The sequence below is a fragment of the Lonchura striata genome, chromosome 4A (assembly GCF_050655825.1).
Source record: "Lonchura striata isolate lonStrDom1 chromosome 4A, ASM5065582v1, whole genome shotgun sequence".
NCBI classification, from domain to species: domain Eukaryota; kingdom Metazoa; phylum Chordata; class Aves; order Passeriformes; family Estrildidae; genus Lonchura; species Lonchura striata.
Genome location: NC_140742.1, coordinates 12,755,721 through 12,782,204, shown reverse-complemented (window position 1 = coordinate 12,782,204; position 26,484 = coordinate 12,755,721). Strand labels below are relative to the sequence as shown.

General features: G+C 44.1%; 1 protein-coding gene across 4 annotated transcripts in view; it reads left to right on the top strand.

Annotated features, from left to right (window-relative positions):
- MAMLD1 (mastermind like domain containing 1) overlaps positions 1-26,484 on the top strand; it is a 249,530-nt gene that overhangs the window by 144,389 nt on the left and 78,657 nt on the right. Inside the window, exon 1 of one of the 4 annotated variants that reach the window (XM_021547841.4) lies at positions 22,141-24,269. The exons of 2 other annotated variants lie outside the window; for them this stretch is intronic. In XM_021547841.4, the coding sequence (XP_021403516.3) occupies positions 24,216-24,269 (54 nt within the window). In that variant the 5' untranslated portion in view covers positions 22,141-24,215. Of the gene's footprint in view, positions 1-22,140; positions 24,270-26,349; positions 26,482-26,484 lie in introns of those variants that run through there. One more of the 4 variants, XM_077786559.2, reaches the window with a different exon arrangement.

The window sequence follows — 26,484 nt, the reverse complement described above, 5'->3', positions numbered from 1 at the left end:
GTTTCTAAAATCATCGTACTTGCCAGCCTATGCAAAGAACATATAATTAGAGCAGCTTTGACTATTTCTGTTGAAATAGCTCTTGCAGCTTCTTGTTCTGATAGCAGGAATGTTGCTGCTTCTGCACTAATTGCTGTAACAATCTTCCGAGGGCTCAGTCCTGCAGTCAGTATGTATCATTCCTGCTGAGCATACTGCTCTTAAAACTAAGGGACTGTCAGCCCTGGCAGAGCAGGGAGCAATGCTGGCTGATGTTACTGCAAGATTTGCTTGCATAAAAGGAGAAGACATCATTACTTATTATTGATACAGTTCTTCAGTGTAATTTGCTCAGCTAAACTCCAGTGTAATCTGCTCTGCTTCCGTCAGGCTCTCCACAGCTAACTTCTTTCAATGTCCATGAACTCTGCTGTGACTCTCAGGAACAATCTCTTACTGCTGCAAAAAAAAATTAGCCCCTTTGGGTAAATGATTAGTTAGTCTAAGACAGCATCCCTTGCTGATTAACTTGTTACTTTATGTGGGGAGAAGATGCTAAAGCTGCCTTCGCTCTCTGTTACCTGTGACATGTTTACCATTCTCCACAATGGGAAAGCTTTCTCCCTGTTTTGGCTGTGATTCTTAGTTATCACCTGATAGTTCCACATCAAGAGCATCAGGGCACAGTTTGCCTCTCCACAGCATAAACTCCTAGAACTGCTCACCTCAGGTGAGGCCACATTTGAAGTGGACTTTTTTCAGCTATAGCTGTGTATACACAGAAGGCCATATGAACTCTGTATCCTGGAATGGCCTGGGATCATCAGAACTTTCCACCAAAAGGCAAAGTTTCCATTTGAGAGGCTTGGCCAGTGTTGGTGGTGTCAACCTAAAGCATTAGCAGACCAGGATCTTGCCTGTGTAACATAGATGAGAATGGTGTATTTGAAATACTTTAGCACAAATTTATCAGTCACTGCCTCTGGGGCATTTGCCTGATATGTTGCAATCATCTGGATATTTTAGCAGAGTTTCAATAGACTTGCGTCAAATTCATTTTGCCATCATCTTGACATAGTAATGTAGTCTCCAGTGATTGCAGTGACATTATTTTGCCATCATCCTGATATCATCTACTACAGCATTGTGGTCCCCATGCTCTGGCATTGCTGAGCACTTCGCCTCATTATACTATTTTCATAAGCTTGCTCTGAAATTTGTGCAAAATAGCTCTGGTTTTCATAGCACGTTACATGCATGGGGGAGTTCCCTAAAATCAGAAATGATATTTCAAGTATACTGATCTGCTATTTTAAGAACACTCCAGATTTTTAACATTTTTCCTTTAAATGACCAAAATGTTTAATTCATACAAAACTGCCAGAAAAAAATGTTCACTTAGGAGGTAAATGATGTTTTACTCAGAGTTTGGCAGGAGTACTGAGAACTGGTTCCAAATTATGCTTTGTTAAACTCCTCATCATTAAAAGCAACATAAACTTAATCTTTTTGGGGTGTACACTGGAGGAAACATTGCTTATTGCAGCCTGAAATAGCCTCAGTATTCTTATGTTTATGATCCAGTGACTCCTGTGTTTGGGATCCAGCTTATTGTGAACAAGCTCAGTCCTTTACTGTATCATTTTAAGTCTTGAGCACAAACATATTCCAGATATCTTCAGATGCACAGATAATTTCAAAAATTGAATTGTCTGGGGTAGGAAAAGGCTTATGTATGGGCTTACCCTGGCCACATTTAGCTAAAGCCATCTTAAACTTGGCCCTATTCTGAGCTTAAGACAATTTCTCCAGTGGGATTGTTCATGTGAACTTTAAGTACACACATAAGTATTTGGAGAACCCAAGAGTGCAAGAGACAGATGTAAAGATTCTCACTGACTTCAGTAAGAAATGTCTTCAATAGCTTTACACCAGGTTGCCAAAGAGGTTCTACTTCTCATATTTGTAGCAACAGGAGGAAAATTTAAGCTTGGTGCATCAGCCAGTTCACAATCGTGATCCTCTTGCAATCCTCTAAGTACTGGAATTTGAAACTTAAGTATGGAAAATGCTGTCTGTGGTGTTTCAGCTCTCTGTAAGCACCAGGAATGCTTTCAGCAGGGGGTATAACACTGACATCACTGGAGACCCAGCTGACACAGGACTTGATGCTAAGTAGCAGTTCATATTTTGCAAGCTTTGTGTAATTTGCTGTAGGGTCCCTGCTTCGTAACACCCTGCCTTGGTATTCCCATGACTTTATTCCATGTGTCTCTTTTTCACCTTTTTAGTTAATCACATTTTCTAAAGAGAACAGCAGTAAAAAATAGGTACCCAGTGAAGGCATTAATCCTTTTTTTCATGCCTTCATAGGAGGCCACCAGATTAAGAAATAACCAAACTACTTTTTAAATTTTTTTTTGTTTATAATCAGGAGAAAATAGCTGGGGTTTCTTTTTTTTTTTTTTTTTTTTTTTTTTTGCTATTGATGTTATCCTTTTCAAAAGTACACACGTAGCAGGAGTTTTAAAGTTTCAGCTTTTAAAGTATGTTGTCTCACATTCCAGTACTGATCCTTGCAGTATTGTCTCTTGGTTGGCTGCCCTTTCATTTCTCTTCAATTACAGCTCCCTCAAAAGCTGTATAGAAAAAGATGCAAAAGAATAACACAGGCCATTATTCTGGGCTTTCAGTGGTGATAGACTCCACTATAGCAGACATTCAAATAATGACTGAACTATCACTCCCCTCAGAAGCCGTTCTAACAAAACACCACCAACAAAATTCATGGGGTTAGTTAATGTTTTATCATGACAAGTTATGGGATGATATGGAATCACTTTTTGTTCAAACCCAGAATTACCTCATGGTTCTGTTAGCTATATTAAATCTTCATTAGTCCAAAAACGAGACTGAAATCAGGCCATTCATACACTGACATCTGCTGAGCTTGCAGATGAATAAAACTTTGTGCTTCTTCCCCACATTCAGTGGGTTGGCAAACAAATAATTATGTTCTGTTTCTATTTTGTTTATACAAAGCCACCAAATCATGGTGCAAATACATGCAATAGTAAATCTCCCATTGTCTCTAACCAGAGCCATGTCTGGGTCCATCTATATGCAAGTTGTAAAGTCTGTCCTGTAAAAAGCTGCCTGGTAACCCTGTGAGTATGCCAGCAATCATAAATGTGGTCTATTTTACAGGGCATGCTGGAAAACTACTTGTGCTAGGCAAAAAGTTCCTGCCAGCAGCAGCCGCTGTCCCTGGGATGGGAGAGCAGGCACGTCCATTAGTGATTCCTTTGTCACTTGGAGCAGCTTATCTTCATAATGCAGCCAGGGGAAGGCTGAATTCCTATCAGGAAAACAGACAAGTAGCTACTACTATAAACTGAGTGGGAGGAGAAACATAACGGGGACCACGTTGGTGGGACTCTGCTGAAGGGAGTGAGAGGGGAGTTAGATAAAATGAAAACAGGGTCAGTGTCAAAATGTTTAATTAAGAGGCAGCAGCAGTGGAGTGAGAAGGAACAGGAGATCACAGGAGATAAAGGGATGGTGGGGAAAAGTAGCAAAAGCAAAAAACTCAAGGGTTGTCTTTGAATTCTCTAGGGGTTTTTCCCAAGGAGAAACATTGCTTCTGGAAAAGAATCTCCACCTCCTTTACCCTGGTAGGAGATGCAGGTGTGAAGTCTGAGAGGATTTCATTGATCCTCAGCAAGGAGTGGGGAGACCCCAGGGAAAGGGACACTGCCAGAGAAGGAGCTGCTGTGTGAGGAGCACCTCTTCCATTTCAGAGCAGGTGAACAACAGTAAATGGTCACATCAGGAACAGGCAGGGAGAAAGCCCCTGTGCCCCAAAGGGAGGGAGAAAATGTTTTTTGTGAGCCCATGTCTGAGGCTGGTGGGATAAGATGTGTGAGGAAGAGCTCAATGTGAAGGAAAAAGGGCTTTTTCTCTGGATGCCCACAGGCTCAAGTCCAGCAAAAAGTGTTTAAAATGCTTCTGCAAGGCTCTGCATGCACCTTTCATTTTAAAACAATGAATATAGCTATTTCTAATTTATTGTAGGATGCTCGGAGCTGGCAGATCACCAGCGTTGTTTCTTCTCTCCTTGGACTAATCCAGTGTTCTCTGCATTTCCCTGAGTTGCTGCCACCAGGGTTGTTGTTTTGAATCCTGCACCACCAACTCAGTCAATCAATCACTACAATCAGTGCTGGCATTGAGACACAAAGTAACATGGAAAAAATGGGCTGTGTAACCCAGGGAAGGGTTCAGTGGCACTGTGAAATCAAGAGCAGACACATCCTGCCAGTGGCTACATCATCTCCTCATTCCCTGCTCTCTGTTTATGTGTGTGTGTGAGTATGCACATGCATTCTGTGGCTTTATCTCCTTCCTCCTACAAATTTGAGAAACTTGATCCAATATGCCAGGAAAACATTCTGAAACAGTAAACTACTTCATGGATCCTCTTTATGCCTCAAATCCAGTCCAGGCTAAGGAAAATGGGAGAAGAAATTGTGATTAAATTATTAGTTTGATGTATTCTTAATAGATGCTTTATTAGCATGTAACTAAGTGTTGTTAACTGAATGAAATATGTTGTGTAACAGATGACACCTCCTTTACAACTGACACCCTAAGATAGAGATCAGTGTTTGTAGAGGAGGGGAATGCAAGAATTCTAGTACACTTTGCCTTTTCAAACAGCAGACAAGCTCTATCTTCTTCTGATTTCCCCAATTTTATTATCATTTTTGTGATGTCATCTCATGCTGTGTACGTCCAGATAAACTAACTTCCTCATTTTATGGGAGCTGTGACTTTCTTACAGCACTGCTGTGACTTTCTTGTGGCACTGTGGCTTCAGTGGGCAGAGAGTGACATGTCTGGGACTGCTGGGGGTGCTAGGAACATTAATATCTTTGTGACTGTAAGCTTAGTGATAGATATTCTAGCTACCATTTTAATGGGAAACTTCAGCAACTGTGTCATTCAGAGCATTCTACACGTGCCTAGGTCTTGGTTGCAACAGGTTTGTTGCAGGGATAAATCCTTGGCTAGTGGCCAGTGGTCTGATGCCTTCTGTCTGCATGTGTTACCCACAGGTTGTGCAGGAGGTGCAGTGGGTAGGACCTGATCTGCTACATGAGATTCTAACTTGGACTTCAGTGTTTCAGTGCTTTGTTTCCCCTCTGAAATGAATTCTTAGCTAGAGCATGGAGTGCAGGCTATGTTTTTGCCCAGCAGTTCAGTTTTCTCTGGAAACATGGAGCATAGAGTAAAGTCCCTCTGTGTCCTTCAGCAGCACTTCCCGGCTGAGCGCTGCCACAGGTGTGAACAGTGGATGGTAAAAACTTGGGCAGTTGTGTTTGCACCTTGGCAGGGGAAAGGCTGCCAGCTGAGCTCCTGCTTCAATAAAGTGCTGAGAAGTTCGTTCAGGTACAGAGGTGCCTGCAGGAGGGATCACCTCTCTGCTGGAGCTGAGGCACCGCTGACGCCAGAGCAGGCTGGGGTTGCTGTGATGTGCCATTCCAGCATCCAGGCATGGCTGCTGTTTCCCTAGAGGGAATTATCCTTTCAAAATGGGGGAATACTAGCCATAAGGGAAGTGGGTTTTTAGAGGTCATCTAAGTCTGCCACAACTTTAAAAGTGTAACTTCTGTTAACTGTGCATCTTGCATACTCTTGAAACCTTCCAAGGAGGGAGCTCTGTGACCTCCCCAGGCAATCTTTCCCAGTGCTTAACTAGCCAGATTATTACCCAGTGTTTCCTAATGTTTAACTTAAATTTCCTGTGCTCTTGTTTAACCCAATATTTCTTACCTTATCCACACTGGATAAGGAAGACTACTTACTCCTTTCCTCTTTTAAGTGCATGTTACATACATAGTCCTCTACCTTTTCTGCAGACTATATGAGAGAATTCCTTCCAGTTCTTCTTGTAGCTTGTGTTTGCTAGGTCTCTGGCTATTCTCAGTGCTCTCTGCTAGATCTTTTCTGTTTGTTATCTTCTTTAAAACTGAGAGGACTTGCCACAAACTGCCTACATTGGCCCAACTGTGAAAAATTGCAATGCATTCCAAGCAAACATCCTCAGAATAGCCTGGAATCACCTGTGCAGCCCTTCTCACTTTTACTGGATGCAGAAACTACGTCATTCTGATCTAGCATAAAAGACTGGAGTAGAAGTATTTCATAGGAGCAAATCCAGGGCAGATACCTTATTTAACATACTTCCAGTTTGAGAGAGAATTTTGTAGGTAAAGGGAGACTATTTTTCCTAGCCCACTTAGGACCATGAGGAGACTGATACTGGAGAGCTTTAATAAAGTTGAGATTTATCTGTTGCTTCTCCTCCATTCCCACTGAAGGAAATTAAATTGGTTTAACAAATCTGTGTTCTTGACAAAGCCATGTTAGCTGTTACTCATCTCCTTGTTATTTCCTGAGCAGTTACAAATAATATGATTGTTTCCATATTTTTCCAAAAACTGACCTTCACTCATTGCTCTTTAATTCCCCATTACAATCTTTTCCCTCTCTGTAAGGAAACACACTATTTGCTATTTTTCTGTCTTGTAGATATTCGCCCATATCCCCTAAGATCTCCAAAACCACTCATGGCCCTGAGATTGCTTCAGGTAGTTTAGTAAAGTACTTTAGGATGGATTGTATCTGGCCCAGTCAATTTGAAAGATCTGATTTATCTAAGCACTATTTAATCTGTTCTCTCCTGATTTCACTTGTGTTTTTACCTCTGTCACTATTGCTGTTTCCCATCTAACCTCATTTGACCTTTTTGGTAAAGATGCAGGAATAAACCTTCAATCCCTCAGCCTCTTCAAGTATCACCTGTCAATAACTGTCCCTGCCTTGTTCAATAGAAGGCCAACACATTTTCCTCATCTTCCTCTCTTTATGAAGTATGATTATATCCTGTTTTCTTGTTGTCCTTTCTGCACCAATGCATTTTCATTTGACCTTTGTGATTTGGGCCCTACTTTCTCTTTTCTTTCCTCCTGGTCTGCAATAATCTGACCTAGGTTTACATTTCTATGCCTTCCTCGTGTTTGAGGCCGGAGAGGAGGAGTCCATGATTTAGCCAAGGTGGTTTCTTAAAACACTTCAAATATTTTTGCTGCTTTGGGATAATTTGCACTCATGCTGTTAATAGAACTTTTTTAAGGAACTGTCAGCTACTCTGAGTGCATTCCCCATGAGATAATACTTAAAATTCTCTGAGTTTATTTAATCTGTCTTTTTTCAAATTTATTGCTTCTATTTGCTATTCATGTTCCCTTCCAGGAGCAGTAGGTTTTCTCATTCCATGGTAACTGTCACCAAATTGCATTCTGTTTGCTTATTTTTAAACCTATTTCTCCTGACTCTTAAAATGAAGAGTAAAGAATGTTCCCTTTGGTTGTTTCTCCAGCCTTGTCTCCCACAAGACATTGGCAGCATGGAGTTTGTCCTGTGATCCCAGTGTCCCAGCAGGCATCTCCATCAGCCTCCTGCCTATGCCTCCATTGTCTCCAAGCCAGTGGCCTGGATGTTTGTATGATTCATCTTCTTGCCCTCCAGAAGAAGTTCTGTCCATCTGTTCTTTATGGCTTTACTCTGTACAACCCCCCCAAACCCCCCCTCTACTGTGATAGCACCTGTGTTCACTCCCTCTGTTGTTATTAGCTAGAGATTTTCAGCTGGTTATCTCTTCCCCTGTTTTACACTGTAGGATGAATGTGTCTGTGGACAGCATTTTGTCCTTCTCCCTGAACAAGCTCCACTAGATATATTAATATTCTAGTCATGTGAATTATTCCAACAAGTTTCTTGTGCCAATTAATTCCTAATTTTGAGCACGTATTAAAACTTTCAAGTTCTCCTGTTTATTCCATGTATTTCTTGCATAAGTTCTTGTGATTACTTTTTTGTGATTGCACCCAGCATCTTTCAGGAATAACTCTGTGAAGTCAGCGGGTCATATTTTGCTGTCATTTACATGAATGTCAATCCAAATGATTCTACTGATTGGCAAGAAGCTATTTCAGATTCACTTACATGAGGGTAAATGAAGAATTTGGCCCCCTGAAATGAATTCTGTGTGAAATAGGTCTGGGCCAGGAGGATTAACATGTTTCTCTAATTGCTAGATGTATTATATTGTATGTAATCAGTGTAGTGGCAATAAAATATGATTGCCACACCCAGACTATTTCATCACTGAGCTTTTTTGAATCCTTTAATTGTTCATTGCTTGTTACTGTGCTCACATTAATAAAGTGCAGAGTTTAACATAATTGAAAAAACAAATTAAAATCATTTAAAAAGAGAATCCTGAGATGTGCATGCAGCAGACTGTACCATGTACTTTGGGCTACAGCAAAGCAGCAGAATGAGGTAGAAAAAGTCAGCTTTTAAGGTTTTATTACTTTTTACTTTGTGATGACTGGCTTCAAGCCCACACATTTCTTGAATACACAATAGGGAGTTGGGCAAGACTGCAGAAATAAATTTTATTAACACACAATCACTGCAGCACCAGACAGAATAATCTCCTTTAGTCTCCTCTAGCTGGCAGAGTCCTCTTTGTACCAGGTCAAGTCAATTAGCAGTATAATGTACGACAGGTTTTATTTAAAAAGGGTTTAATTAAAGTTTTGTTACAAAGCTCATACAAACTAACAATCTGTCTTTTAGGGATATGTATTATCTAGAAATTGATTTTAACTTAAACATTAATTTATAGACTGTCCCTTGTAATAACTATAATTCCTTGGAAGATATTAAGATCCTCCTACCCAAAATAAATTCAGGTCCTGATTCAGCAAAACATGTAATTACTAAGGACTTCAATGAAGCCACTCATGCACTAAAAGCTGAAGGTGTGCTCCAGCACTTAGCTGAATCGGGGCCTTACTGTACAACCCTGCCCTGATTACACACATGGGCCAATTCAGCCATGTCTTTGCTGAGAAAGATACTTAAAACCATTTGTGATGTCTTTAAAATATCTCATACAGGCCTGTAAGGAAGGGATTATTTATTCTTCTAGATACAGATGGTTTTCACAAGTCCTCGTATCTTCTCAATTCTTATATCTAAACACAGTGATTTACCTGTGCCACCTGTGAATATATTTTCTAAAAATAGAAAATATTCACCCTACTAATTATTTGGGCTTTTGTTCTTTTTTCTCCTCCCAAGAAAGCAAAAGCTGGCTCCCCAGAAGTTGCAGCTAAGTAGAGCTACATTAACTTAAATGGAGCTATGTTAGTTTATGCCATTTGAGGATGGTAGCCCAAAAGTTTAATGAAGACTAGCAGTGCTACCCTAAGGATTGCTAACTACAAACTTGCACCTGATTGTAATCCCTATAGAATAAAAATACCTCTAAAAACTGAAGAATATGTCACATTTCAGGATAACTGATAATTCATCATTGTATGTGACTTTCTGTTTTTATAATTCACAAGCTGTACAATTTAGATTCACAAACAAGTGACTGGAAAGGATTTCTGTGTAGAAAAGATTCCAGGGGGTTTTTTTGGCTCTCTCCTGGGCAGTGTGGTTAGCTTACACCAAAACCTCTGGATCATTAGTTTTCCCAGTGGGCAGGAGGCAGGTGAGCTGGGCTCTGTAGTCTGCCTGGGACACCCCAGAAGGCGCTGGATGTTTCCAGCATGTGCTGGAGCCAGGAATGCTGGACCCTGCTGGGGCAGCTCCCCGTGCTGGCAGCGTACAGCCACGAATCCACAACAATGGCCAGAGACACCAAGAAGCCTTAGAAGGCATCTGTCTTCTCTCCACAGCATATTTGGGAAAGTTGTGCCTTTTTGTTTTAATGTTTATTACCAAAGCAAAGCCGCCTCATTTTTTATTTTTACTTTTTAAATCTTTGAGACACATGTAACAGCGGGTCAGAATTTGCTTTGATTAATCTCCAATCTGGTTCTACTGTATTCTTCCCCGTGGTGTAAATCTAGACTGCAGCTGGTAGGGGGTTGTATGCTTAACAAGAAAAAAGCCTCAGTGCCACAATATGCAAAGTAGCAGGCTTGCATTGCCTACTTCTATGTCTGAATAGTCCGAAAACCAAAATATAATTCAAATACTGCTTTTCCTGCCACCTTCTGCCTGAGTCCTTCAGAGTTCAGGCAGGGAAGGCAGGTGTATGTTTGAAATATGTGACAAGAGAATAAAATGGGGGGCAAGCGGAGGGAGAGAGAAAGAAGTGCATTCAGAAAACATGTAGAAAAGAATAAAAGGAAAACTTGAATAGAGCAATAAATTCTGTGGGACAAGTCCTACACTGACAGCTTCTGTGACATATCCCTTGATTTCAGGGAGGCTGCCGACACCAAGCTGTTCAGGAGATTTTGCTGTGATGGCCCTACTTGTTTGAGCAGAGCTGTTGGGTGGGGATGCCTGGCCCAAATATACATCACAGACTGCCTGCTAGCTAGAAGAACAGGCTTGCTCATTTAAAATTGAATCAGGCTTTGAGCTTAAGTTTGCAACACAGAAACATAAGGGATGAAATAATTTGCAAAGAAATTCTAAGCAATCTGATAAATTCTTGAACCAAACTCTTCAAGATGTGTCCAGGATTAATGTCCAGTAATATTAGAAGTTAAACATGCTGGTCAAAGAATATTCTACAAAGCCTGAAGAGCCCTAGCACACAACAGGGCATGAGGTTCCTCAGGAATAACCACCAGGCTCAGGTGTGCTGGGGGCACAGGGCGCAGCCAGTGCTCCACCAGGTATGGCTGGTGTTCCTCATGGAGGCTGCCAGGATGAGAGACAACTGACCACTGCAATTAAACAGAAATATGTTCCATGCTTGGGTTCCTTGTTGGCCAGTTAAGAGGAATGGGGTATCTTTACTTGCCATTTTACAAGTCGGTGTGTGACCACACTGTCCATAGGATGTGGAGAGAGATGAGTGTTTAAGGACTCAGGTTCTATTTCCCTGGCTCTGCATCAGTGTGCTAGGGGTGGTGGAGTGGCTGTGTTGGAATGTGTGCAAAGCCTGTCAGGTGTGAGTACTAATGAAAGGAGCAGGGAGGCTGGGGTGAGCTGGTGGCAGGGAGAGGGGCAGGGAATCAGGGATGAGCTGCTGGGAATGGTTGGATGTTGCAAGGTGCTGTGCACCAGCCAGTGCAGGTAACTGCACTTCCCAGAACAGCAGCTTCTAAGGTCCCTCAGTCTTCCAAAGGAATTTGCAGGTTTAAAGTTAAGTGTGTTTTTAGAAGTGCAATTGAGTTTGGGGCCAAACTGATCAGCATTTTAAGAGTTCCAGCCCAGAACTGTAAAGCAAAATAAACTCAGGCCTCCATGTGCCAAAGCCTAATGTGCTAGCCCGCTCTTTAATCCACCCTTTCCTTCCCTTCCCTCCAGAAACAGTCTCACCCAATTTTACTGTACTGTAATGGAAAATAGGAACCAGAATGCCCTGGGACCTCTTTTACAATTTCTTTTTTTTTTTTTTTTTGAGTCCAAATAGTTCTCATAGACTTCTCACTAACTGATTTCAGTTCTCTCAGTCAAAGTAGCCACATGGGATGAAATACAAACAGCATTAATCCTAAAAGACAAAATACGGCAGGAGAAAGTGTTGCAATGAAAATTAAAATATCTGCTAATGAATTTAGCTAGCGTCCACCGTCCTTTTTACATTCGGTGTGATCTTCCTCTGGAAAAAAAATAAATTAAGGTCAACATACAAACTTCCTCTGCTTCCTGGAATTCTTGCATATTTTCACTATGATAACATGATTTGTGTGTGTGTAAATGCGAGGGGAGAGGCGGCCGAGGGCTGGCAGAGAGCCCCCTCCCCCTCGGTCCTGGGAGAATGCCTGAAGCATGAGCTCAGCTGTTCGCTCCGCGGTGTCATACACTTCCACAAGCAAATTCACAGTGACATTAAGAAAAGAAGATCTGGGGCCCTGGTTTCTAAAGTGTTCACAGTGTCCACGAGACAGCTCCTACATAAAAGGCTGTTTATTTGTTCAATTAGCAAATTGGTACCCATGGAGGCGGTTGAAAATATCGGAGCAATCCTGGGGTTTTGGTACAGTCACAAAAGTGTGTTTTCTTCTATGTGAGTTAGCTGTGACAGAAACTCAGGTCTTTACATTTCTGCTTCCTCCCCCTCCTCCCTCATAAATAAATACCCTTAAAAAAAAAGGTAGCTTACAATTAGCCATTACTTAAGTCCTTTACTGGTTTAAAATAAATAGTTGCTGAAAGCCTAGGATGAGGATCTCGGCACAAAGCACATCTGTACACCATGGTGTGCTTCTGAGAAACAGAATTTAAATGATTTGCATATGGCCACCTAAATATTTAATGGGTTTGCAGTTTAGGAAAGCTGGCTTAGAACTATGCTGTGCAGCCTATCAATCTCCTCTGGCTCTGCTGGCTATGTTGGATCAAACGTGTTGTTATTTTTAGGGCCTGATCCTGGAATTTCAGAAGCTGTTGGAGCCCTTGGCACCATTTTAAATGGGGGCTCCTCTCCAGCATTGTGTCTGCACACAGCTGAGCCTAGGACACGTTCAAGTTTCTAAAGCTGCTGGAGCATTTGAGAATCTTTAAGCCAAAACCTGGCAGTGTTGTTCCCTTCACAAAGAAGTTTCACACTAGCATGATATCAGTTCTCAAGCTGCCTTACAGCCCCTCTTTCTTCCCCTGCCCCATCCCCCCACTGTGGCCCGCTATGTACACGCTCCCAAGCCCAGCTAAGCATTTCACGAGTGTGCAGGGCTGAATGCACATTCACAGGAAACAAAACCGTGAGATACTTTCAAAAATGCAGACACACACAGCGCTTGTAGACAGCTACAGGCAGGTGCAGTGTTTGTGCTGCAGCGGGGCAGAGGCTGCACGATGATACCCTGCTCCAAGGCCACAGTCAAATATTAACTGAATGGAAAAGTTAAAAAGAAGCAACTCTTCCCAGTGGAATTGTAGCATTCTCTCCTCGTCGCATTCTTTTGAGCTCATTCATTCCTTTGAGCTCCAATAACAAGTCAGCTCTTTGTATATGGTGAGACTTGTAATGGAGAAGAGAGAGAAATTGCCTCGGAAGCAGAATCCTGTCTTGCACTTTTTGCAGGGATCACTATGCTCCTCTGCCAGCCACAGAGAGATTTCTTCCCAGTTTCACTTCCAGGCAGCCTCTCTGGCACAGACCTGGTCCCTGTGCTTTAGAGATCAAGTCTCCCATCACAAACATGCATCCAAATAATCAGCATTTTTGGAGCAGTCATTCCAAGTACTTCATCAGGTAAACACTGTGGCTGATGAGGCCAACAGCCCTGGGGATTCTTAATCTCATGCAGAATCAGGTTTTACTGGCTAAATCCCAGTAATCCAAAATTCCTGTTGACCCCAATGGGAGTTGCAGGTGCTTGAAAACCTCAGATTTATGGATCACTTCATTCATCATTCTACTGCAGCCTTGTCTGGACAGGAAGACAGTAACCTTTAAAGAGCAACACTTCACAACCATTAAGGAACTAATATTTTATGCATTTGTATCACAGTTGGCTCCAAAGCCAACCTTGGCAAGTGTCTGGAGGTTTCTCCTGAGAGTTATTTTGTGTGTTAATACTGCTGCTCTGTTTAAGGTGTTTAAGGGTTGTTTCTCTGATCCTTCTTCATTAGAGGTAATTGAATAGTTTAGAAACCCAATCACTGTTTGGCTGAGTCTTCCAGTCAACAACCCCACTGATTGAATAATCGCTCACAAGCCACAGAGGCACAGAAAGATAAGTTTATCACAATTTTCTAGCACTCAGAACATCTTCAAAGTGCTTGACAGGCCACTAATTACTTTCTTATAAACAGCTGTGGATTCAAATCTTGCCAAAATGCAGAAAGATTCCTGTAGCTCATTATTTCAATTTCCCTACTTCACTGGTGACTTTGGAAACAACATCCTCCGCACAGTTCCCTCACTTGGGGAAAAAAATTCCCTCCAGTTGCTTTGCAAGGAGGTTCTGTGCAACCCCAGGTGCCAGCCCCTTCCTTCAGGCTTCTGAGCTGCTCTGTGTTCTTTCTGTGCTAAGAGATTTCATTTCACCACCCCCAGCGAGACAGAGTCTACCTTCTGCCTGAGGCAGAGCTGCAGCTCAGCCATGCCAATTATAAAAGATGCCTCCCAAACGTGTATTCCTGGTTTCCAGAGTGACTCCGAGGTGCTACCACACCTATCTTCAGAGTGGCTAAAAGTTACCAAAAGGCAGTGTGATCACAGGGAGTCACATACCGTGCTCATGAGCATAGCATGAATGGTCAGGGACACTTGGATTTTCCTCCTGAAGTCCCTGGCTGAGACAAATCTAGTTTTTTTTAATTTTTTTTTTTTTTTTTTGGTGGATGAATTGCTGTTTGGCTCCCATACTTTCCTGGGAGATACTATGTCTTGCTTTCCTCCTAGGCATTACACCCAAAGTTGCAATTGCCTCTGGCCCCACCTCTTTAGGCTGCTCTTTATCAGGTGAGCCCCACCTGAGAAAACTGCTCCGAGCTCTGTGCTCCATTTTAGTGCCATTGACTTCAATTCTGCTGTCTCAAAAACCCTTTCCCATGGCCCCTGTGGAAACTGTGATACATGCTCATACCAGCATCTTTCAAGAATCCTTAAAAATAATGTGATTTTGAATGTGTGGTCACTTTCATCCTTGGACTACTGACTCCCCAAAAGCCTCAGAATCACTGCACCAGAAGTTGCATCGAGATCTGTGGTTAAGTGTCTAGAGGTGCAGTTGGAGCAAAGCAGTATGGCTACTAGTATGATAATTCAGCAGCAGGCTAGAGTTGGGGTCACCTGTGGTATAGATATTTCAAATCTATCAAATTAAACAATGTTAATTAGTGGTGGTTCTTTTTTCTAGTATAGTCAGAGCTGTTTGTCCCTGTGTAGTAATGGAAGAATGCCACCACCTTCAGAAGTGATTTCTAAGGACTAGTTAAAGAATATTTGTTCAACTTTGAGAGGAATGAAGTCCTACATATATGTTAATACATCCCCACTAACACAGAATGGCTTTTTGTTGTTCTCCTCTGTCTGGAACGTGAACAATTTATAGTCTCCTGCTGCATCTAATTAGTGAATCTGACCCTTAAATGGAAGTAGTAGAGGCTTATGATTTCTAAGTCCAACATTTCTGGGCTCTATCATTGAAAAACAGGCTTCATCAAAGACTGAAGAGATGCAGTGGGATGATTTTTAAAAGCCAGTCAGATACAGCCAGAAAATAAAGGCATGCTCTGAAGCAGTTGCATGGCTGTCTTGGTTCCCATTCACAACGCAGAGCGAAGGTAAACTGCTTTCAACATGGGTATGTGGGAAGAACTTGGCCTTGTACAGCTCCCTCCTTGGTACTAGCCAAGATAAAAATACATCAGGATTACCAGCATCTAGGAAACTAGCATATGGTGCTACCACAGAATGTAATATGAATATACTTTAGAAAACCATTATTTTTCTCTTCTTGAGCAGTTTCTCATTAATCTAGGTGCCATTACTTCTCTGCCTGGATTTTTTCCACATTTTCCTCATGAAAAGAGAGGATGTGCTTGAATTAATTTAATTGCCAATGTTTTTTTTTTTTCAAATAGTTGTGGCAGAAATAACTTTTCCTAGCCAGATTAAACAGCCCCTTCAGCTCAGCAGTTAACACTTATTGTTGCTGTCATCCCCTCTGCATCGATTAGGGATCATACTGCTATTAGTGCTGAAGTGGCTTGGGAAGTTGCAGTGCTTCCTTTTCTCTCTCCTTTCTTTTTCCTGCAAGAGAAAGATGATCTCACCATAATCTGGCAATAAGTTGTTTTCAACTACTTTAGGAAGAGCCAGAGTGCTCAGAAGGAATTCATTTCCAAGCCAGTTGAAAATTGTCCCCAAATGAGAGGGCTCCTTCCTTCCCAATGTGGTGATCACTGCTCTGTGGGGCTGTTTTTGTGGGAAATCGGCATCAGCCAGGCAATGTTCCCCACGGCTGGGAGCTGCTTCCCACCTTTTCCATCCTGCCGTGGCAAAAGCCAACTTCCCCCAGTGAAATGTGTAAACTGCAGGCGATGCTGCTCCAAGCAGCAGTGGGCAGAGCTGGAAGGCAGAGCAGGAACGATCACCATCACCTCTCCGGGAGGGAAGTGCCTTCCTTGTCCCAGCCACAGCAGCAGGGAGGGAGTGAAGCTGCTTCTTGTCCATCTCACAATCTTTACCTGCAAAGGTTGCACTGGCTGGTCCTGTGATGCTGTGCCCTGCTCTCTTGTTCCCAAACTTAATCTATTCTGCACTGTACATAAACAAGTGAGAAGTAAAAAGAAAATGCTGTCCTGTTTATTCTGTCATTTCTGCCACCATTGTCAGCCTTGAACATTTTGTATTTTTGTAAACATAGAATTCATTAGGGCATGCAACTGACTTGAGAAAAGTGATGGTAAAACAGGGAGTTTTTTTGGAGAAAAATATAGAACCATACCCCTTCTATGAACACTGAGATGGGTATGGACCACATTCTGCATGGAGCAGAACTGTCAGCATCTTTCACCAAATTCCAAAAATGCCTTTGTACCCTGTGGCACATGCTGGCAGCTCCATCAGTAGATGAGAGACCTGTCTCCACCCTGGAGTACTTCCCTTGGGAAAGGGAAGAAAGCAGAGTGGGTAGCTGGAATTAGAGGTGTGAACACAGCACAAGGACCAAGAGAAAGTCTTTAACCCTTAAGTAGGGTTAAATGAAAGAAACACTGTGCAGGAATGCATTGGGTGACCAGGAGCAGAAGATGGGCAGGAGAACAGAGGGTCCTGGGAGAGGGACAGTTTGAGAGGACACACATGCTGGAGCTCCCAAGGGCTCCCAGTGGTATTCTCCTTTCTGCCTTTTACAAGTGCTGGCAGTTCAACATCACTTTTGACCCTAATCAACAAAGAGTAACTATACCCATCAGCCTTTTGCACCTGCATGTTGTGTAACTGACTTGTAAGTTATATGTACCTAAAAGTAGTTAATTCAGGCTGCTTCTTGTGTTATATGAGAAGTCTGATGTTACTGGTCTTGTACTTTCCTTTGGGGGACAGGGAGGGTGGTAGTACAATTTCTCTGGACCGTGCCACCGTATTTATTTGAATAACAAAAAGTACAATTCTGGATGGATGCCATAGTTTTGTTGATATTGTATTGGACATAGAAATGTATAAGAGTTTTTATTCATTCCTTTACTGAAGGGAAGTAAAGCCTTATTCTTTTGGTTCAAGAAATCTGACACTGGTTGAGACACCACTCATTTCTACAGAAGGCTGCAGCCTCTAGCAAACAGATGCATATTTATATGACAGGATATGCTCAGTAGCCCTGGGAAACCAAGAATTGAAATCAATAATTTCTAGTAAATCACAAACTGACATTGGCAGCATCCTAGTCTGGATGAATATCTGTATCATCACAGACATTCTTCTTTAATAAACAGAACATACAATGTTTCATGCACTGGTTTTGCATTTTCTTGGCAACTGCATACAAGTGTAATTTCTAAGCATGATCCAAGGGATCTCTGACAAAGGAAAGAGGGTAACATTTGTTCCTGTGAGTTTTATGGGTTTAAATCTCAGGGCCAATTCTGCCATCAGGTAGTTTATGAATATTCATGTAAATTGTTTTGAGTTGAAGAATATGTAACTTTGCCATGTATCTGGCATAGAAAGAATACTTTGACAGTCATGAAATAGAGAATGTTTTAAAAAATAGCTTTAGCAAAGAGAGGACAGCTTTAGAAATGAAAGGGAAAATTAAGGAAAAACTGTGTTTTCTGAGTAAAGCAAAATTATGTGAATGTAGAAGCATTTTCTTATGCTTCAGTATTTAAATCAATTTTGAATATGGGTCAGATTCTGCCTTTCTGTTGACTTTGAGAGGGACTGAGGCAGGTCTGTATGTCCCTGATCATTGCGCTTGTATATCAACAGTGTGATCCAGCAGTGAGAAACAGCAAGGCTAGAATTATTGCTAAGCCTTTTTTGTGTTATTACATATTCTGAGTGGTGTCTTACTTGGAGTTGGGTACAAGATTCAAATAAGTGTGTCCTATTGCCTAGACCTACCGTTAACCTGGAAATTTGGCAAGTGATGCCTGTCACTGCTCCTGATCCAATACCCCCCATGTGCTGGGACCTGGCTCTGTGCCCACTTGGCTGCTGGAGTAATTGATAAATGTGACAAGGCTGCTGAACATAATGCTTGGAGAAAAGACATCTCCTGGGGAGAGACAGGGGCTTGTTTAAACAATGCCTGCGTGTTTGCAGGTACTTCTCACTTCAGCAAATGACAGTCACTTTATTCTTAGATGTGACTGAGGCTGCAGGTGGAATGTGCAGCAGCCTCAGACCTGACATCCAACACACCTGCAGTCCAGCACAGGGTCTCTACTCACTGGGCAGAGCCAGCAGCAGCCTGCTGAGAGCACACATCACAATTCAAGAGGGAAGGTGTTTTATGCACAAGTCAGAATTGAAGAAATGTCATGCATTATCAAACATTTTAATGTATTGTTGCTGACAATAGAGCTATTAAATGTGATATTATGTTCATTTGTATCAGCTTCTGGTTTTAATGAAAAATCTTATTAGCTGCAAGATGGTCAGAATTGAAATGTCTGTAAATCTTCTATAAAAGTAGCTCATGGAATCATAGAATGGTTTGGGTCGGAGGGGACCTTTAAAGGTCATCTGGTCCAGACCCCCTGCACTGAGCAGGGACATTTTCCAACTATGCCAGGTTGCTCAGAGCCCTGTCTGACCTGACCTTGAAAGTCCCCAGAGATGGGACATCCCCCAACCCTCTGAGCAACCTGTCAGCATTTCACCACCCTGATCATCTGCGTGCTTCCCTCAGCACTTGGGTAATCCCTTCCATTCTGAGACACTCATACATAATGTTAGCATGTGCCTAAGTGGATCTCTGAGCTATACAAATAATTGATTTCTGAGCTTAAAAATTAAGTTCAAAAGATATCAATTTGAAGCAAACATTTAGCCACTAAGCAGACATTAACGACTTGATTTTAAGTGATATATTTTAGTAGAAGACAGCCACTGATGTACTTTTATGAAAATATGAAGAAGTTACTCATAGAGTTGTCATCTCTTAACTCCTAACAGAGATGTTAGATTGGTGTCTATTTTTCTGTATAAGAGACAGAATTGTAATTCACTTTAATTTATATAATTTTCTAAAGTAATTAATGTAACTACTGAAATGTTAGTGTGAACATCCATCCTTTGATGATTTTACTATAGACTCTTCCATGGGAACTCATGTAAATAATGACTTATGGAAGTTGAAAGACTTATAAAGAGTTGATCATACATGTTCTTCTTTTGTGTCCAGTGAAGATCATGCTGAAAACCTTTAGTTAACTGAATACAATCAAAAGCTTTTTTTTTAAGCTTATTTTCCTAAAATTAATGTTTCTTTAAAAGAATTTAATTGCCACATTACAATTATATACATATATTTTTATATATGACTTAGAAAATTACTCAATGTAGCGAGCATTACTGAGTAAATTAGAATTGTTTATTGGTGCATTTTATCTATTTTTAGGTATTTTCCATATACTTCTAGTAGGGAAAAAATCATGTCTTGATAGGACTGAAAAGAGAGAAACTGAAAGTTGGTAGATGTAGATTAAATGTTTGGAAGGAGTTCTTTACTGTGAGTGTTGAGGCCCTGCACAGATTGCCCAGAGAAGCTGTGGATGCCCCATCCCTGGAAGTGTTCACAGTGGGGCTGGATGGGGTCCTGAGCCACCTGCTCTGGTGGAAGGTATCCCTGCCCATGGAAGGGACTGGAGGTAAAAGGTCTTTAAGATGCCTTCCAACCCAAACCATAGCATCAAAGGATGGTTAGATTCTATGAAAAAGGACATGCAACTAAGCACATTCAGAAATGACCTGAGATGCTGTTTTACACAACACAATGTTACTGATGCTGATAGAATTGTAACTTTCAGAAATGAATTGAAATTTTTCATGCATTAGTAATTTCATCCTTAGTTTATTGCACTGTACTATGGGGAAGTACCCAAAGGACATGAGCCTTCCTGGTTCTGAGCATCAGCCAATTACAGACTGGCTTTGCTTAAAAAGAAACTTGCTAATAGGCTTGAACCACTACCTGCAATTTGTCCTGCAACTATTCAGTAGAAGTTTCTTTTCTATCTTCTGTAACATCAGAAGCTATTGCCTGTGGTCAGAGACAAGATGCCAAATTAGCTGGATTGCTGATCTAATCTAGCATAAGAAATGCAGTTCTGACTAGTCCAACTGAAGGTTTGTCTAGCCCAAGCCATTGATTTCACCTGATTTCACGTTTCAAATGTGTAAGTTGAAAGCATCACTTGCTTGCCATTCATCTGGTTCTGAGGCACTGACAAACTTGTGAATCCTTCAGTGAACCTGTGGTGAATCCTTGTGCTGCTCAGTTGCTGCTTCCCTACAGTGTACAAGACATGCTGTGGGGCAGCCCTTGTCTGCTCAGACTTCTGTTATCCTTTCTGATGTCAGGAACACCAGAGGCCAGCTGGAGGTCTGGCACAGTTCTCCTGAGAGAACAGAGTCCCAGCATCGTGGTTACCTGGATGCTCAGCTGTAGCACCTTTAGTTCACTCCAGCCTGGAGGATGCAGATCTTTTCTCTAGCCCTTGGCCATCTTACATTGGCAGTGCCTGTTGCTGACACAAACCATCAAGGCTACGTCTGAGTGCACAATCCCTTTGTTTGGGGTACACAACTTTGGGCAGTTATTTAGCATATTGCATCTTGCTTTTTCTCCTTAGGTAGAAAGATACTTCTTTTTCAGAACAGTGGGTAAAATGAAAACATTGGTCTTGTTCAGGATATTTTTGGTTTGTTATGTTTTTTGGGTTTTTGTTTTGGTTCAAGGCACTCTTTTCATGCTTTTGTTATTTTTCAGATAAAGTTACAATTTCTCAGCTCTCCAAGTCTGGCTTTTGAATGAGACATCTCCATGTGGAAAGAAATGATACTAGTTTTATAAAGGAACAAAGCAAACTATATTTTCTATGGATATTAAAGATGCTAAATTAAATGTGGCAAACTACTGTAAAATTGATAAATTATGTGATTAATCACAGCAAGTCAGGCCCAGGTTTGATGCCCAACACTGGGAGAAGCATTTGAGGTAACAGAATGTGTTTTGTCAAGCCTCATGGCCATAAAAGCCTTGATGCCAGTAGAATCACATGTTTTCTGCAGAATCCTACAAGTCACTTTTTCAAAATAGGACAGAAGCAGAGCAATAAGGTAGCCTGCAACATGCTTAGGGTGAGCCTAACCTGAGAAGATGAAATACTGCCCTGAAGAAGCCAGTGAAAGTTTTGTTATTGATTCCAGACCAGCCAAGGATTCCCCCAGGTTAACTAGAGTAAATATGCCTAAAGAAAGGTCTCGTAATTTAATCACCAAAGACCAAAATTGCAGCCCTGAAATCCCCTGTTTAGCCATTACCTATCACTGAAAATGAGTGATCTTTGGAAGGGGCTTGTTAAATGCTCCTACTGCCTGAAATTAGGCTTTTGAGCACACCCAAAGCTGTCCTTGCCACTGGTGAGCATCTCAGCACATACCATAGAGGCCGATCAGCCCAGTGCACCAGGTCTGGCAGCATGGGCACACTTGGCACTGAGCTGCTGGAGTGACATCCAGAGCCTACATGGCTTAAGCCAGCAGGCTCAGAAGGAAAATGTTGCCACAGTTCTGTCATGGACTAACTGCTAAAAGTGTCTGGATTTGATTTCCCTCTGCGAGCACACCCCACCTTACCGAGGACAACACAAACCACCACCTGCCAAGATGCCCTTGGCAACTAAAGGCAGCAGCATCATTCCTGCTGCAGAGCAGGGACAGGACTCCAATACACCTTACCCACATCATCTTCCTTTTGGGAGAGGCCTTTGGTCTAGTTTTATGAAGTGAACAAAGCAAATTACAGTTCTTAGGAAGTATTGTCATCTGTCAGGAACCTCAAATGTTTGGCAAGAGTCAGAAATGACAAAACTTCTTGAGAATAACTGATATAGAAAAACTGACATGGACCCACTGTTCATCATCTGATCATGGTGTTGTCAGTAGGTCCAGCTACAGCATGTGTGAATCCCTGGGTGCCCTACGTGTTCCATACATATGTATTTTAGTTCAAAAATCTCCAGGGAGAAAGATGGGAGCTCTTACACACAAATGTATCTTCAGGGGAGGGTTTCTGACATTGCACACTGGGCAGACAGTGGCACCTCCTTCCAGGTGGAGCTTAATTCAAGTGTGATGAATGTGTATCTTCACTGATCCTGCTCATTTTAGGTGGGTCCTGCTCAGCATATTGGCTCTTTTAGATCCCATGTTGATGCCCTAATGCTGTGTTTGAGCCTCAGCACCTCAGGCAGGGTAGTAGATTTGGTCTGGGCAGCCCATCAAACCCAAACATCAGATGTTGATACATCTCCCCTTAGTCACTGAAACCTTTTGAGATCTGGCCCTCAGAGGCTGTAGAATTCAGGGTGTTTGCACATACAAAAGTTTATTGAGTTTGTGTTTAATTTTTTTCAATTGACAAAATAGATCAAAGTAATTTTAAATAATATAAAAAGCCAAAGCACTAGAAAAGCAAACCAATAAGTTTCCAAACAATGCAAGCTGAAATACCACAAATACTGCTCAGGGAAGCGGGCCCATTGTTACAGCTGTCACAGGCAAGCCAAAGGCTTCAGCAAAGCTAAAAAGCAATGTTTCTCTGTCGATGAACTGTTATTGCCAATATTTACTAGCTCAGGGTACAAAGTGGGTTTGGAGGTCTCTTAAGTTCACTGCAAGTTGAAGGTGATTGCTGTCTGGAAAACTTTCAGGAAAGTGAGGCCAGATTCTGGCTCCACTTTTATGTATTTGGTTACAGTAAAGGGGTTGTATTCAAATAACTTTCTTCCTAATTCTACAGAGCATAATTTACACATATCACTATTTCAGGAATAATCTTAGCAACTAGATCTCTTATTACAAATGCTAGTAAGTCTTCCACACCTCATCCATTGAGTCAATGTACTGGGACAGGGTTTCTTGCATCTTCAATTTATCAGGATAGGAGAGACAATTGTAGTGATTTAGCAAGGTAATAAAACGAAATTATACCAGCAATTATTTGTGGACCCAGTGTGCTCTCCTAGCTGCCTGCAGCTTGCTCTTCCCAGTTCTTTCTGCACAGTCCAAGAGGAGGTCTGAATAGGTTCTCAGCTTTCAGTTGATGGTCTATCAAAATTAGTATTCAGAGGCTGCAGCTTGTAGCAAGCACATTTATAGTCATATGAGAAGTGCGTGGCTTTATGGGAGCTCTCTATTTGCAATTGTGTCTATCTTCAAAAAGACATGTACATAGCACAAAAGATGAAAATGAAAGGACTCTGCTGTTTCCTTCTTGCTAACCTAGGTTCACCTGGGCAAAATGAGTTTAACCCTTTTGTGTGAGAAGTGCTGAATGTCGTATGTCATAAAGGGACAGGAAACTACCCTCTGTAAGAATAACTCAAACCCTTACACTTCATGCTTTGGGCTCTCTTTTCAGTGATTTGAGCACTTTGATTTGGAAGGGGGAAAAAAATCTATTAATTGCCAGTAGCTTTCTGACCTATCTGACTTTGTACTAAATGAATTTGAAACTTTACAAGGAAGGTGCTAAACATTCTAAGCAGCATTTTGTCTGTAAAATTTCGACCATAGGCTGGTTAATCTTCGCCTTCATGCACAGAGAAAAAAAAAATTAAATCCTTGGATCTGTGAGGTGTCCAATTTCTGGAGAGAAGAAAGTGTTACTTCCCCTTTAAGCCTGGCGCCGTTCGTGTGTGTGAGTGTGCGGGCTGTGTGTGTGAGTGTGTGTGTGTCTCCTCCTCTTTGAGTGACACAGCACTTAGATATGCCTATCAGTAACTTAAACCCCACAAACTCCACCTTCTAAGTGAGGAAGCTGTGGGTTGATGGAAATGTAGTGAGCAGATCGAGACAGACAGTGAATCATTAGCAAACTGCAACGCCAGGATGAACTTGTCTGGAACCTAAAAGGAGAAAACAGGCTGCGAGTCCTCTGCGGCGCTGGGTTTGCTCAATACAGCCAAAGTGGATCTAAAAGCCGGTTGATCCCCAGTCCAAGATGCTGCTGGTTTCCCAGCGGGTAGAAGCACCACGGATGGAGCCACATATTCCAGTAAGTAGCATTTGAAATCGATATGGGCTGGGAAAGTAGGAGCTGGTTTAAAAGGACTTAAACAGCCTCGGAACAGTTGCTCACCGGGCTCGGCACGGTCGCAGCCAGGCTGGAAAGTTTGCAGGGGCGGTTTAAGAAAGTGCCCACCTTGGGCTCGCTCTGCCCGCCGGTCCCGTGTGCCGGGGCCGCCGGAGGGAAGGGGACAGAAACTTGAGGGGGAAATTTCGCCCTCCGTTCTGGTCAGAGCTGAAGTCGGGCCACGAAGAGGAGGGCAGGAGGGAGGGGGTCCGTGGGCTCTAAAATGGTGGTGAAGAAGGTGATTTGCGGTGCGGTGCGGTCCCGGGCACGGCGGCGGGGCAGCCAGTGCGCGGCAGCGGGGGACGCTCCGTGGGTTTCCGTGTCATTGCTCGGGTGGTGACGCGCTGGGCTGCGGGAAGAGGCGGTGGATGCTGCGGGAAGAGGCGGTGGATGCTGTCGGGGGCGAGCGGGAGCGGGGACCCGCCGGTGCTCCCGGCACCGCCAGCCCGCGGGGTTCTCGTGTCAGTGCGGCCGGGCCGGCTCAGCCATCGTCCGGGGATTTCCAGCTAAACTTGGATCAGACAGGCAGGGGAGGATAAACCCGTCATCGCCGGGGGACTCCGCCGGGAGGGTGTCACGCGTGGAGGGGCTAGCGGTGGTCCCTCCAGTGTTATTTTTTAAATAATTCCTGGTATTTGCGTTGGCAGCCGCGTGCCGGGTTATTTTGGGAACCTGAAGCGCACGTTCGATAGGCAGGATTGTGAACAAAAGGCTCGTCCGAGCCCCGAAGGAGCCCTGGGTTGTTCTGACGGGAGCGTGGAGCGCGGCGCTGAGCCGAGCTGCGGGAGCGCGTGTGCGGGAACAGCCCCGAGTGCGGGCGCTGCTGCCGGACCGTCCGTGTGCTCGGAACAGAACGCGTGAACAAAACGCGTGCTGACTCACGCTTTAAACTGTTTTGGTTTCTGATGCTGTGGTTAAGATCGGGGTTCAGAGCAATGGCACGGTAAACACGGCGCTCGCTGGCTCGGTCCCACGTCCCCCCCCTCCAAGGAAGGGGCTGCCCCTCTCCCCCGTCAATAGCCGGTCCCTCCTCCCGGTCCCTCCTCCGCCGCCTCTCCCGGCCTGTTGCTCGGCCCGGAGGAGCGCCGGTGCCGGGGGCACCGCGGCTTTTGTTCGTCTTTGGCTGGAGGGGAGTTGTCACCAGGGTGACTCGGAGGGATCCCGGGGAGAACGGCCGTTTCTGGGAAGAAAACGGGCTTTGATTTCCTTTCACACCGCCTCCCCCCCCCTCCCCCCCTCCCGGCCTCCCCCCGGAACAATAAATTAAAAGGCCGCTTTTGTTTTCCACGGTGCTCCCGGCGGGGGGGCGGCGGAGCCCGGGGCCGGGGAGCGGGGCGGAGGCGCCGCGGAGCCGGGCCGGGCGGGCAGGTCCCGGCGCGGCGTGCGGGGGACGCGCGGCCGTCTCGCCTCGTCCCGTCGGAAGCCGCTGAACGCTGCGAGGAACCTCCTGCAAGAGCCTTCCTCCGCCGGCTCCTCCTCGGGCCGCGGGGGCACCCCGCGGTGCCTCCCCGCCCCGCCAGGGGGGATTAGCTGCGTCTGGCCCCTTCCGCGGGCCGGGGGCGGAGGCGCCGCGCTCCCCCCGCAGCGCCGCCGCCGTGCGGCCGCCCCGGCTGGGGCGGAGGGCGGGCTGTGGGAGCGCCGTGAGGGCGGAACGCTCCCCCGCTTACATAACGCCAGTCTTCCCCCACTTAGCCCCGTAATCCCCGGGTAATGCCGAATGCCGGTGCCCCGGGGGGCTACGGGGCAGGGGGCGGCTGCTGCTCCCGGAGCTCCCCCTCTGGGCCGAGCTGATGGGGAGATAAAGCTGCTGATGTGCAAGATGGACCATATGGTGCCTCCGGGAGACAGGGAGCCGGAACGGCCTTGAACCCGCCGGTCCCGGCAGCTGGGTGCTGCCTCCCCCGCCCCGGGCTCCCCCCGGCATCCCCGGGCCAGCGGGGCCCCGCCGCCCGCTAACCGGGCTGCCCGGGACGTGCCCCCGTTGCCGGGGCGGAGCAGCGTGCCCGGAGAACGGCGGCGGCCGAAGGCACCGAGAGTGCCCGGGGGAGCCCGGGGACCGGGGGAGCCCCCGCGCCCGGCGGGGCTTTTCCCCGCGGCCGCGCTCCCCGAGCGCAAGGCAGCGAGAGCAGTCTGAGTA